The sequence below is a fragment of the Carlito syrichta genome, unplaced genomic scaffold (assembly GCF_000164805.1).
Source record: "Carlito syrichta isolate Samal-C Ts95f unplaced genomic scaffold, Tarsius_syrichta-2.0.1 Scaffold314334, whole genome shotgun sequence".
NCBI lineage: Eukaryota > Metazoa > Chordata > Mammalia > Primates > Tarsiidae > Carlito > Carlito syrichta.
Window position 1 is genome coordinate 289176 of NW_007258430.1, and position 12693 is coordinate 301868.

At 37.5% G+C, this 12693-nt stretch overlaps 1 protein-coding gene across 4 annotated transcripts in view; it reads right to left on the minus strand.

The window, feature by feature from the left end:
- The window catches only part of KIAA0391 (KIAA0391 ortholog), a 156379-nt gene that overhangs the window by 98827 nt on the left and 44859 nt on the right, over positions 1-12693 (minus strand). For all 4 annotated transcript variants that reach the window (XM_021719237.1, XM_021719235.1, XM_021719236.1 and 1 more), the window contains one exon: positions 7256-7363. In XM_021719237.1, coding sequence (XP_021574912.1) covers positions 7256-7363 — 108 coding nt within the window. The remainder of the gene's footprint in view (positions 1-7255; positions 7364-12693) is intronic.

Here is a 12693-nt window from a genome sequence, read left to right on the forward strand (position 1 = left end):
ATGCTTGTCGTACTCTCAGAGCTTCATGCTTAGATCATCAAAGTCCCTGCTAGTGGGACGTGCCAAATAGCAAAGAAGGGAAGAGAGAATGGGCCATCAGCTCCTGAACTCATCCTAGTGGTCTCAGGGTCCGCAGCCTGCCTGGATCCCTAACGCTCAGGCAGGCCTCCTCGGCCAGCTCCCAACAGCAATCCACTCACCTCAGCCTCCCAAGGAGGGGGATTACAGGCTGAGCCACCGAGCCCGGTTCACTTCAGTTTTTAAAAATTAATTTCTACCTCTCCTTATCTATGTAATGCTTTTCTTCATAAGTATTTGTAAGAATCTAAATAACATAGTGTTGGGGAGGGCTGTTCATAAAAATAAATCCATGAACCTAAATCTGCTCTTAAAAAATTAAATTCTATTTAAAAAAGAAAAATCTCATCCAAGAAAATCTAAAAATATTTTGCAGTAGGTAATGACAAAGATGTTAGTGCAAGCACTACATAAAGGTTGAATCAAGTGGTATAAAAGGGTTCATAGCTAGTACTTTTTAATTTAGTCATAGTTTCCTCTAAATTACAACATATTCTGGAGAACTGAATGTTACTAAACCCATTTTGCAATACTTATTTTATTTTTCATTATTAAAAATTGCTTAATTTAATTTTTTCTAGAGTTAGGTTCTCACTATGTTGTCCAGACTGGTTTTAAACTCCTGGCCTTAAATGATCCACCTTGCCTCCGATAGTGCTGGGATTACAGGCATGAGCCACCACTCCCAATCATAATACATTATTAATTTTTGAGTCAGGGTGTCATTCCATCACCATGTTTTATTTATTTTTGAGTCAGCTTCTCACTCTGTCACCACAGCTGGAGTACAGTAGCATGCTCATGGCTCACTGAAGCCTTGAGCTCTGGGCTTATATGATCCTTCTTCCTTGGCCTCCTGAGTAACTGGGACTATACGCATGCACCATTATGCCCAGCTAATTTTTTATTTTTTGTGGAGATGAGGTCTTGTTGACTCGCCCTGGCTAGTCTGGAACTCTTGAGCTCAAGCAATCTTCCCACCTCAGCCTCCCAAAGTGCAGGAATTACAGGCATGAGCCACTGTGCCTAGCCCCTAATATATATATTTTAAAATTCTTATCCCATGTATTTTGGGTAAATATTTTTCTCCATTCTGACAATTCAAGTAGATCTTTAAGGAAAAAGAGATCCAAGAGCCATTTACAAACACAAGAACCATTGTTAATAGACAGTAAGATGCACAATATGCATTTCTTGTTCCTAGCATTCCTATTATTGGTCTATAGTCAGATTCTCAAAGTTTAAAACAGTATCTTAGCCAATTGCAGTGGCTTATATCTACAATCCCAGCACTTTGGGAGGCCAAGGTGGGAGAATCACTTGAGGACAGGAATCCAAGACCAGCCTGGGCAACATAAAGAGACCCTGTCTCTTCAAAAACTTTGAAAAAATTAGCAAGGTGTGGTGGCACAAGCCTGTAGTCCCAGCTACTTGGGAGGCTATGGTGGGAGGATTGTTTGAGCCCAGGAGTCAACACTGCAGTGAGCTATGATCCCATTACTGCACTCTGGTCTGGGCAACAGAGAAAGATCCTATCTCTAAAGAAAAAAACAAAAACAAAAAACAGTACCTAATAATGAAACAGGTGCTCAAGAAACAGTAACTGAATCAGCATAATTCCCTGCTAAATTGCAGTAACTGTTCTTCTCAAAATACAGTGTATACAATTAATCTGCCAGTCACTCAGAATCCTTCCCTCTTCTTAAAAAAGAAAAAAAAAAAACCAAACTAAACATTGTCTTCTTCTGAAAATTTGAGACCAAATAAATAGATTATTTTAAGCACAATACACTTTACACTTGGAAAACATTTACAGGGTAAGTATCAAGTCAGCAAAGTCTAGTCCCCTTTAATCTCACTATAGTCTAATTTATGTTAGCTTATCATTTACCCAAGATTGAACTACTTCCCTAAAAATGTAGACACTGTAAATGCAAGAATTAAAACAACAAAACTCTACAAAGAAACACAGGCATTAATCTTCATGACCTTGGATTAGGCAATGATTTCTTAGATATGACATCAAAAGTAGAGGCAACAAAGGAAAATATAAATTAGACTTCTAAAAATGAAAAACTGTGCTTCAAAAGATGCCATCAAAAAACTGAAAAGGCACCCCAAAGAAAGGGAGAAAATATTTGCAAATCACATATCTGATAAAAATCTGATATTTAGCATATATCAAAAAATTACAATTCAACAATAAAAAGACAACTCAATTTAAAAAATGGGGAAAGGATTTAAATTGACATTTCTTCAAAAAAGATATACAAATGGCCAACAAGCATTTATTAAAACATACTCAACATCATACATCATTAGGAAATGCAAATCAAAACTACAAGTTATCACTTCACACCTACTGGGATGACTAGCATCAAAAAGACAAATAATAACAAGTGTTAGTAAAAATGTGGAGAAACTGGAACCCTTATACACAGCTGATGGAAATATAAAATGGCATAATTGCTTTGAAAAACAGCTTGGCAGTCCAAAAGATTAAACACAGAGTTACTATGTGACCCACCAATTCTATTCCTAGGTATATACCCAAAAGAAATGAAAAGGAAAAAAAATGAGATACATCCTCACAAAAATTTGTACTCAAATATTCATAGAAGCATTCTCTACAACCTTTTCCTCCATTGTCAGGAAACCTTCAGCAAATATTTAAAATTAAGATTTAGATTAAGCCGGGCTTGGTGGCTCAGCCTGTAATCCCGTGCTTTGGGAGGCTGAGGTGAGTGGATTGCCTGAGCCCATGGGTTCGAGACCCACCTGGGCAACTTGGTGAGACCTCATCTCTACAATAAATTTAAAAAAAAATTAAGCTGGGCTCGGTGGCTCAGTCTGTAATCCTGCGCTTTGGGAGGCTGAGGTAAGTGGACTGCCTGAGCCCGCAGGTTCGAGACCTGCCTGGGCAATTTGGCGAGACCTCATCTCCACAATAAATAAAAAAAATTAGCCGGGCATGGTAGTGTGTGCCTGTAGTTCCAGCTACTTGAAAGGCTGAGGTGGAAGGATCGCCAGAGCCCAGCAGGTCGAGGCTGCGGTGGCCGGGAGCGGCCACTGCACTCCAGTCTGGGCGACAGAGTGAGACTCCAACTCAAAAAAAAAAAAAAAAGATTTAGGTTAAAATTAAACAGTGTGTGAGGCTACCATTACCAACTAACTCAACTGAGGTGATAAATAAATGAATAGACATACACCGTGTACAGTTAAATCTGCACATACCCAGGCAATGATAATCACCAATAAATCTTTACATGGTAGCTAGTAAGTTTCTGCTAATATTAGTTATAAAATATACTTGGCTTCAGGAAAATTTAAATAGAAAAAAGATACATCTGAAAATTAACAAAATAAATTCACAACTAGAATTTGCTTTCTTTAGGTCCTTAATCTCTATTATCCTTAAGCAGTAGGCTCTAAGCTCAAGATATGTGATCACGGTGCTTCTCCTTATATAATGAATGCAAAAAGGTTCTTTTCTCATTAATGAGCTTACAGAGAATAATACTTAACCATTAAAGGAATTAATCACTAATGGAAAGGGACCAAGAAGAATGTATAACACTATGCAGACAATTTATAGGAAAAGCGTAAATAATATGTACATTATTCCACAGAAATAATCTGGAAACTTCTTCACACAAAGATGGAAAAAATTCAAGACTCATGGAACTGGAATTCCTAATCTTTCCTTTACATACATGTATAGGTAACTATATTGAAAGAGAGAGAGAGAAAAGACAAAAAAGATAGTAAAGAATATTTTCTTTCTGGAACCATTTCATTAAACTTTGTTCCCCAATGTTAAAAAATCTGTTTGATCTACAAAATGGAGGGGAAAACTATCCAGCCTTTTTCACTGAGCAGACTCGTGGCACAGATGATATAGTTAAAGCAATTATGTAGTGAGCAACCTGGAAGAAATGTGTTATATTTGGGCACTATTTATACACTGTTGGTGGTAGTATAAATTGCTACAATCATTTTAGAAAGTAATTTGGCAATATATACTGAGAACTTTAAAAATATCCATATCTTTTGACTAAAGTTCTATTTCTGGAATCTGTTCCAAAGAAATCACATGAAATATGCACAGAGATAACTGTCCAAGTATTACTTATCATAGAAAAAATGAAAAACAACCCTATATGTCCAACAAGAGAAGTGATTTTAAAATTGTGTATATCCACAAGGCGCAGAGTATTATAAAATTATTTTAAGATGTTTATCAAGAATATATCTTAACTTTTTTCTTTTCCTAATATATTTTCTAATTTTAAAGTAATTCAGGAAGATCCTCCCAAAAAAGGGGCTCCCTTGTCGTACACTCGGAATTTGTTCCTCCAGATCAAATGGTCAACCAAAGTTTTTATCTGGAAGTTTTGAGGTTAGTCATAATTTACAGACAAACGTCGTGAGTTGTGGCAAATAAGTGACTGGTTCTTCCACCATAACAACGCACCTGTCCACACCACACTGAGTGTTAAGCAGCTTTTGACCAAAAATAGCATGACCCCTGTATACCACCCTTTCTATTCGCCCGATCTCACCCAGAGACTTTTTTTTGTTTCCCAAAATGAAAAAGGCCTCAAAGGGAAATGTTTTGCCAAAGTGGAAGAGGTAAAGCAGCAGAAGTGGCCAGGCACGGTAGCTCAAGCCTGTAATCCCAGCACTTTGAGAGGCCCAGATGAAAGGATTGCCTGAGCCCACGGGTTCAAGACCAGCCTGGGCAACTTGACGAGACCTCATCTCTATAACAAATCAAAAACTTAGCCTGGCGTGGTAGCGCATGCCTGTAGTTCTGGCTACTTGGAAGGCTGAAGCGGAAGGATCGCCAGAGCTCAGCAGGTCGAGGCTGGGGTGGCCGTGAGTGTGACACTACACTCCAGACTGGGCGATGGAGTGAGACTCCAACTTAAAAAAAAAAAAAAACAGCAGAAGCACTAAAAGTCATCAAAATTGATGTGTTCAAAAGCCGTTTTGAGCCATAGAAAAAGTGTTTCAATAGGCGTACTACATCAAACGGAGAATAATTTGAATGTGACTGAATTTCAAACATGTAAGAATAAATATACAATTTTTAATAAATAAAATTCGGCTTTTTGGGTGTCCTCCCTCATATACGCTCAAGGTAGAAGAAAATTCAAAAATAAAAACAAAAAAAAGCAATCGGCTCATTCTCTTATGTAGTCCTCTATCCTCAACTCCAAAAGGTAACCATTGTTAAATTTTGTGTATGTATATATGTAAGCTTCTAGAAATTTTCTGAACATACAGACTTATTCAAAAAATATTTATTTATATACGGGTAATCTTTTGTTTTTAATGCATGTAGAGTAACACCAACCATACTGTTTTCAATTTGCTTCTTATGTTTTGATTACTGTTCCCTATTAGCACATATAGACCTACCTTATTCATTTAAACGGAAGTTCAACTATGTATCAGGCTTTAGATTGATATTTAATAGTTTAGATATTTTTCTGCTTACCAATAATGCAATAATTAATATATTTGGATATATAACTTTATGTGCTAGTTGTGATGGTCAGTTCCTAAAAGTAGAATTTCAACTATTTTATTTTATTTTTTTGGGTCAGGGTCTCACTCTGATGCCCAGGCTGGAGTGCAGTGGCCCAATCACAGCACCACAGCCTTGACCTACTGGGCTCAGGAGATCCGCTTCAGCTTCCCAAGTGGCTTGGACTATAGGTGTGCACCACCACAACTGGCTAATATTTTTTTAAATTTTTTTTTGTAGAGACAAGGTCTTACTATGTTGTCCAGACTGGTCGTGGACTCCTGGCCTCAAGTGATCCTTCTGCCTCAGCCTCCCAAAGTGCAGAGACTACAGGCGTGATAGTCAAATCATCCACCGAAAATACTGCAATGAGGCCAGGCATAGTGGCTCACGCCTGTAATACCAACACTTTGGGATTTTTATATAAGCTTTTTTTTTTTTTAAAGATTTTTTTCTTCTGGCTGATAAATTATCTAAATGTTAAATGTCTTTAATTTTTATCTAATTTTGAAAAAAATTTTATTTTTTCAGATCTCTAGCATCAAAGGGAAACTTTTTCTTCTTTTCCTTATTGAGGTAGCATCTCTGAGTCTCTAAACTGAGGTTTCCCAACAATAATACCAGTGCACTGCCACAAGATAATTGTGCTCTAAAGAGCTGGGTAATAACAAAATTTGTTATAACCATTGCTAACATTAAATTCTCTTAAGAATAAAAGCTGGCCGGGCTCGGTGACTCAGCCTGTAATCCCAGCACTTGTAGTACAGGTTTCTCTCACCAGGTTAAGTGTTCTACAAACCCATCCATATCAGTGTACCAGCTAGCATTTTTGTGAGCAGCTGAGTTTAAGTCAGTGAATTTTTTTTGAGATTCTTTCAATGTGCTTGCCAATTTCATGATGAGTGATTTACAAGAACAACCTGCCCACACCACACCACACTGAGTATTCAGCAGTTTTTGAGCAAAAACTGCATGACCCAAGTGCCCCATCCTCCCTATTCACCAGATCTTGCCCTGAGTGACTTTTTTTTGTTTCTCAGATGACAAAAGTCCTCAAAGGGAAACATTTTTCTGCTACGGAAGAGGTGAAACAAAAAACAGCAGCAGCACTAAAAGGCATCAAAATTTAACAGTTCAAAAACTGTTTTGAGCAGTAGAAAAAGTATCTTGATAGGTGTATTGCATCAAACAGAGAGTACTCTGAAGGTAACTGAAGTTTAAACACATAAGAATAAATGCACAGCTTGTTATAAACAAATTCTGGGGGTTTTTTTTGGGGTCTTTTATCATATACAGATATGACCAAAGAGAATTAACAGAGTAACGCCAAAGGGAGAGTTGAGGCCTAGGAGAAGGCTAGCTAAAGGTTATACAAAAAGAGAAGATCTAGTCCTTTACTACTGCATAGTCTTTTAAAAAAAATTCCTCACTCTTTTAATTTCTTTCTCCCAGCCTTTAAGAGCCACTTAATTGTCAGCAATGAAAAAGGTGAATCTTAAAGGAGCGGATGATCATTGTGGCACCTTTAGAAGCTTAGTTTTACAAGAAAGAAAAATAGAGAGCTGAGAGTCTCAAGGAAAATCACAAATGAGTACAATAAATATTTCTAGAGATGTGGAATAACAAAATAAAACTTGTACTTACAACTTGAGATTCACGAGCCTTAGGAAACATTTTGGCGACATTGAGGCCATCAATGACAATATCAAATGGAGGACAAGATTTTACAAAGTTCTCAAATCTCTTAAGTTCCTAAAAAAGAAAAGTCAGACAAAATATTAATCAGAACATAGTAAGGATACTATTCTAAACACACTGAAATGACATTATTATTTTGATAATTCAAAATATTCATCCCTTACACACATACACACACACACACACACACACACACATACATTCTCAAAATGAAATCTGAAAAAGTCAGCCTAATTCATGCAACTGCACACAAGGATCTGATACATCTTATACTCTCATAGTGCTTTACACTTCACAAACTTCTTTCATCTGTAATTCCATTTAATCTGCAGCTAGCCTATCTAGACTTCTAAATTGACCCACATGATAGTTACAATGAGAATGAAATGTCAATAGTCCTGTAAGTCAAGAAGAGTGAACTGTATTGAAAGAACAAGGCACCAAAATCTGAAGCTCTTCTCATTAAGAGGCTTTTGTTTATTTATGGCTGTTTTGAAGAGATGAAGATGCAGCTAATGAGTCACTCAGCAAATATTCATTGCTACTATATTCCTAGCAGTTTACCAAAGAGACAAAAACACCTAACTTAGTGGAGTTTAGTGGGAAGACATGCAAAATAAACCAGATAAATAAGTAGAGTATATTAAATGTCAAATGTGATGAGTGGTATGGAGAAAAAATACTAAAAAAAAGTTGGATTAACACAAAAGAAGACATGAAAGGAAAAACAGAAGAGCAAAAACCACATTGGATAAATAGAAGACAAAGAGCAAAATAAAATATTTAAATGAAACCCTATCATAAATGATATCTATAATAGATATATGTATCTTTTTTGAGTTGGAGTCTTACTCCGTTGCCCAGACTGGAGTGCAGTGGTATGCTCCCGGCCACCGAAGCCTCGACCTGCTGGGCTCCAGCGATCTTTCCGTCTCAGTCTTCTAAGTGGCTGGAACTACAGGCACGTGCTACCATACCCAGCAAATTTTTGATTTATTGTAGAGACAAAGTCCCACCAAGTTGCCCGGGTGAGTCTCGAGCCTACAGACTCAGGCAATCCACTCAACCGGCCTCCCAAAGTGCTGAGATTACAGGCTGAGCCACCGAACCCAGTCGATATATGTATCTTTAACACAGAATCAGTTGAAAGTGAAAAGTAGGTGAAAAATGTTTCATGCACCAATGAGCTTAAGAAACTTGAAGTGGCAACACTATCATTAGATAAAATAGACTTGAAGAAAAAGGAATACAACAACAAAAAGGAGTGAATATTTATAATGTTGATAGGATCGATATATCAGGAAGTCATATCATCAATAAGAACAGAGCTTCAAATTGCACAGAAGCAAAAGCTGACAGAACTGAAAGGAGAAAGAAATAAATCTACAATTATGGATGGAGATTTCAACACCCTTTTCTACATAATTGATAGAACACGTAGATAAAAATCAGTAAGGATACAGAAAACAAAATTAACTATTAACCACTTTGACTTGATTGATACAGCTACAGGAGACTACTCCCAACAATAGCAGAACCCATACTCCTTAAGTGGACATGGGATATCTACCAAGATAGACCACAAGCTAGGCCATAAAATGTCGCAGTACATTTCAAAATATTAAGATCTTAAAGAGTATGTCTGAGCCGGGCTCGGTGGCTCAGCCTGTAATCCCGCGCTTGAGAAGCTAAGGTGAGTGAATTGCCTGAGCCCACAGGTTCGAGACCCACCTGGGCAACTTGATGAGACCTCATCTCTACAATAAATCAAAAATTAGCCGGGCGTGGTAGCGCACGCGCCTGTAGTTCCAGCTACTTGGAAGGCTGAGGCGGAAGGATCCAGAGCCCAGCAGGTCAAGGCTGCATTGGCCAGGAGCGGCCACTGCACCCCAGTCTGGGCAACAGAGTGAGATTCCAACTCAAAAAAAAAAGAGTATGTCTGCTGATAAATAAATCACACACACACACACACACACACACACACACTCTCTTAAAACAAAAAAACAATAGCAGTACGATATCTATAAAAGCCCCAGATGTTTCTAAATAACACTTCTCAACAACCCATGGGCCAAAAAATAAATTAAAGGAAATCAAAAAACATTTTGAACTAAGTGATAAAAAGTCTACATATCAAAATTAATGGGATGCAGTAGACCAGTATTTAATGGGAAACATATAGCTTTAAATGCTTACATGAACAGAAGAAAAGTCATAGAACACTGATCTAAGTTTTTACTTTAAAAAGTTAGAAAAAGAAGAGCAAATTAAATTTCAAGGAAAGTAGTGCAACAAAAAGTAGAAATCCAAGAAACAGAAAAAAGGAAACTGCTGGGCGTGCTGGCTCACACTTATAATCCCAGGGCTTTGGGAGGCTGAGGTGAGAGGACTGCTTGAGCCCACAGGTTCAAGACCAGCCTGGGCAACTTGGCGAGACCTCATCTCTACAATAAAAAATCCAAAAATTAACCAGGTGTGGTGGCACATGTCTATAGTTCCAGCTACTTGGAAGGCTGAGGCAGAAGGATCCTCTGAGTCCAGCAGGTCGAGGCTGTGGTGGCCGGGAATGTGCCACTGCCCTCCAGCTGGGGTGAGAGAGTAAGATTCCAATTCAAAAAAAAAAGGAAAAGAAAAAAGAAAACTAATGAGGCAAAAATATTAAAAAAAAAAAAAGAGAGAGAAGAAAAGAAACTCAATCCCTATTTCACATCACACACAAAAGTTAAAGTTAGATGGATCATAAACCTAAAGCCAAAACTGTGAAAATTCTAGAAAAAAACAGGAGAATTATTTGCAACATCAAGGTAGGCAAAAATTGCTAGGGCAACAAATAAAGTCATCAGTAATATTTACATAGGGGATCCTTTGATATGATGCCTCTGAGAAGGGCACGACATAACTTTTCTAATATTCTTGCCAAAAAAGCATGACTTGAATCTATTCAAAAGGAAATTATCAGATAAACCCAAATTGAGAGATATTCTACAAAATAAAAGGTCTATACTTGTTTTTGTCTTTTTTTAAGTTAAGGGTCCAAGAAAGATAAAGAACTAAGATTAAAAGACGACAAACAAACATGATAACTAATCCCACTGTGTGGTCTGGACTGGATCTAAAGGAAGGAGAAACTCATTAAGAACATTACTGGAACAAGTGACAAAACCTGAGCATCAACTGTGAACTAAATAATATTATTATATCAATGTTACAAAGATGAAGAACTTTGATCTAACAAGCACATGAAAAGGTACTCAACATTATTAGTCTTTAGGAAAATGTAAACTTAAAACCATAGCAGGATATCACCACACACCCACTAAATGGCTGAAATTAAAAATACTGACAATAACAAGTATTTGGAGCAATTGGAACTTCCAAATATTGCTGGCGGAAATGCAGAACAGTACAACCACTTTGAAAAACAACTTAGTAGTTTCTTATAAAGTTAAGTGTTGGGAGTGGATGTGATGTGGGGAGCAGACGAGCACTGTCGCTGTAGCAGGCCTTGAGTAAAAGGCCCAAGCGAAGGTAAGGTCTCGCTTAATGGCCCCAAGCTCACAGGCAAGGTCTCGCTTAGAAGCTCTACATCCTACCAAAGGCAGGTTGTGAGGGATGCAACCTGCTACATGAAACGGTGTCTCATATGCCCACACATCCAGGTGCACATAGCATAAATAAAGCCTTAGTTACAACAAGATAACTGTGAAACAACTCACCTTTAGGTAGCAACAAATTCCATTATAGCTCTCTCACAGACCTTGAATCCATTCCAACTTTTTTTGTGCTTAATCATAAAATAAACATGCTGAGCTAGTTCAGGGTCACTTCTCCTCCATCAGAAGAAAGTGTCCCACCTGGCCCCAGCTTTTCTTTATGTCTTTGTGTCTATGTCTTTCTTTTTTTTTATATATATATTTATTCCAATATCCAATAAACCCTTAAATTTAAATTTTAGGGTGACTGACTCTGACTTTAAAAGGAAATTCACATGCATAAAAATATATAAAACATGCAATGCAGTTATTTCTCAACAAAAGTAATATTGAAGATATATAAAAACCAGATAAAAGCAATATTTATAATATACACATATGTATATTTTCAATGGCTCTATTATTTCCTGCACTACAAATGGAGCATTTAATACCCTACTATATTTATTCTAAGTGCACATTAACATATTATAAACAGTTTGACTTGTTTTCACTTATATGTCAAACACAATACTGACTTTGTAAAATCTTATCAATTCACTTTTTCATCACATAAAAAGTCAATTTCATGTTTTTATATTTATAAACTTGCTTGCACTTCTGTGTTTTGTTAGTGTATTTTTAAAGTTGTAAGATCTCAGATCAACAGAGACCTTACCGTAATAAGTTTCTACAATTTTTTTAACTTTAATTTTGTCTTTTTAATTTTAAAATTGTCGGGTACAATTCAGGGTTAGCTATACAAATATTCATTGTACAGGTACCCTTGTTGATGAGGTGTTCCCCGCTCCCCCAGGAAGATTTCTACTGCTGTCAATCCCTCCTCCCTGCCTCCCTCCCCCGTTTTCTGCTTCTGTCAATCCTTTTGTTATAGTATTAAAGTAGCTGTTCAAAGTCCACTTATGAGTGAGACCATTTGAAGATCATCTTCCCATTCCTACCCCTCTCCACCAGTTGATGGCAATCACCCTTCTACCTTTTCTTTTATAAATTTAGCTGTTTCTTTCATTTTTTACTTAATAAAAAATCTTCCAGATTCACTCATGTTATCACAAATAAGAAAATATTTTCTTATTTTTAAAAAAATTATGCTGAGTAATTTTCCACTGTGTGTGTGTGTGTGTGTGTGTGTGTGTGTGTGTGTGTGTGTCATTTTCTGTATTGATTCATTCATTGGTGAACACTTAGATTATTTTTCAGATCTTGACTATTGAAAATAATGCTCTCATGACTGTAAGAATGTAAATATTGCTTTGAGATACTGGTCTATGTCTTTCTTAATCTCTGGTCGCTCTCTCTTGGGACCCTCAAGGCAGCTGCACAGGCCGCGGCAGTTAAGCATACACTTATCATACAACTGAGCAATCCCACTTCTAGGTCTTTACAGAAGAGATAAGAAAACACAGAACTACAAATACTTATAAGTGAATGTTAATAGTGGCCTTATTCAGCCGGGCTCGGTGGCTCAGCCTGTAATCCCGCGCCTCTGGGAGGCTGAGGTGAGTGGATTGCCTGAGCCCGCAGGTTCAAGACCCACCTGGGCAACTTGGCGAGACCTCATCTCTACAATAAATCAAAAAAAATCAGCCGGGCGTGGTAGCGCATGCCTGTAATTCCGGCTACTTGGAAGGCTGAGGTGGAAGGATCGCCAGAGACCAGCAGGTTGAGGCT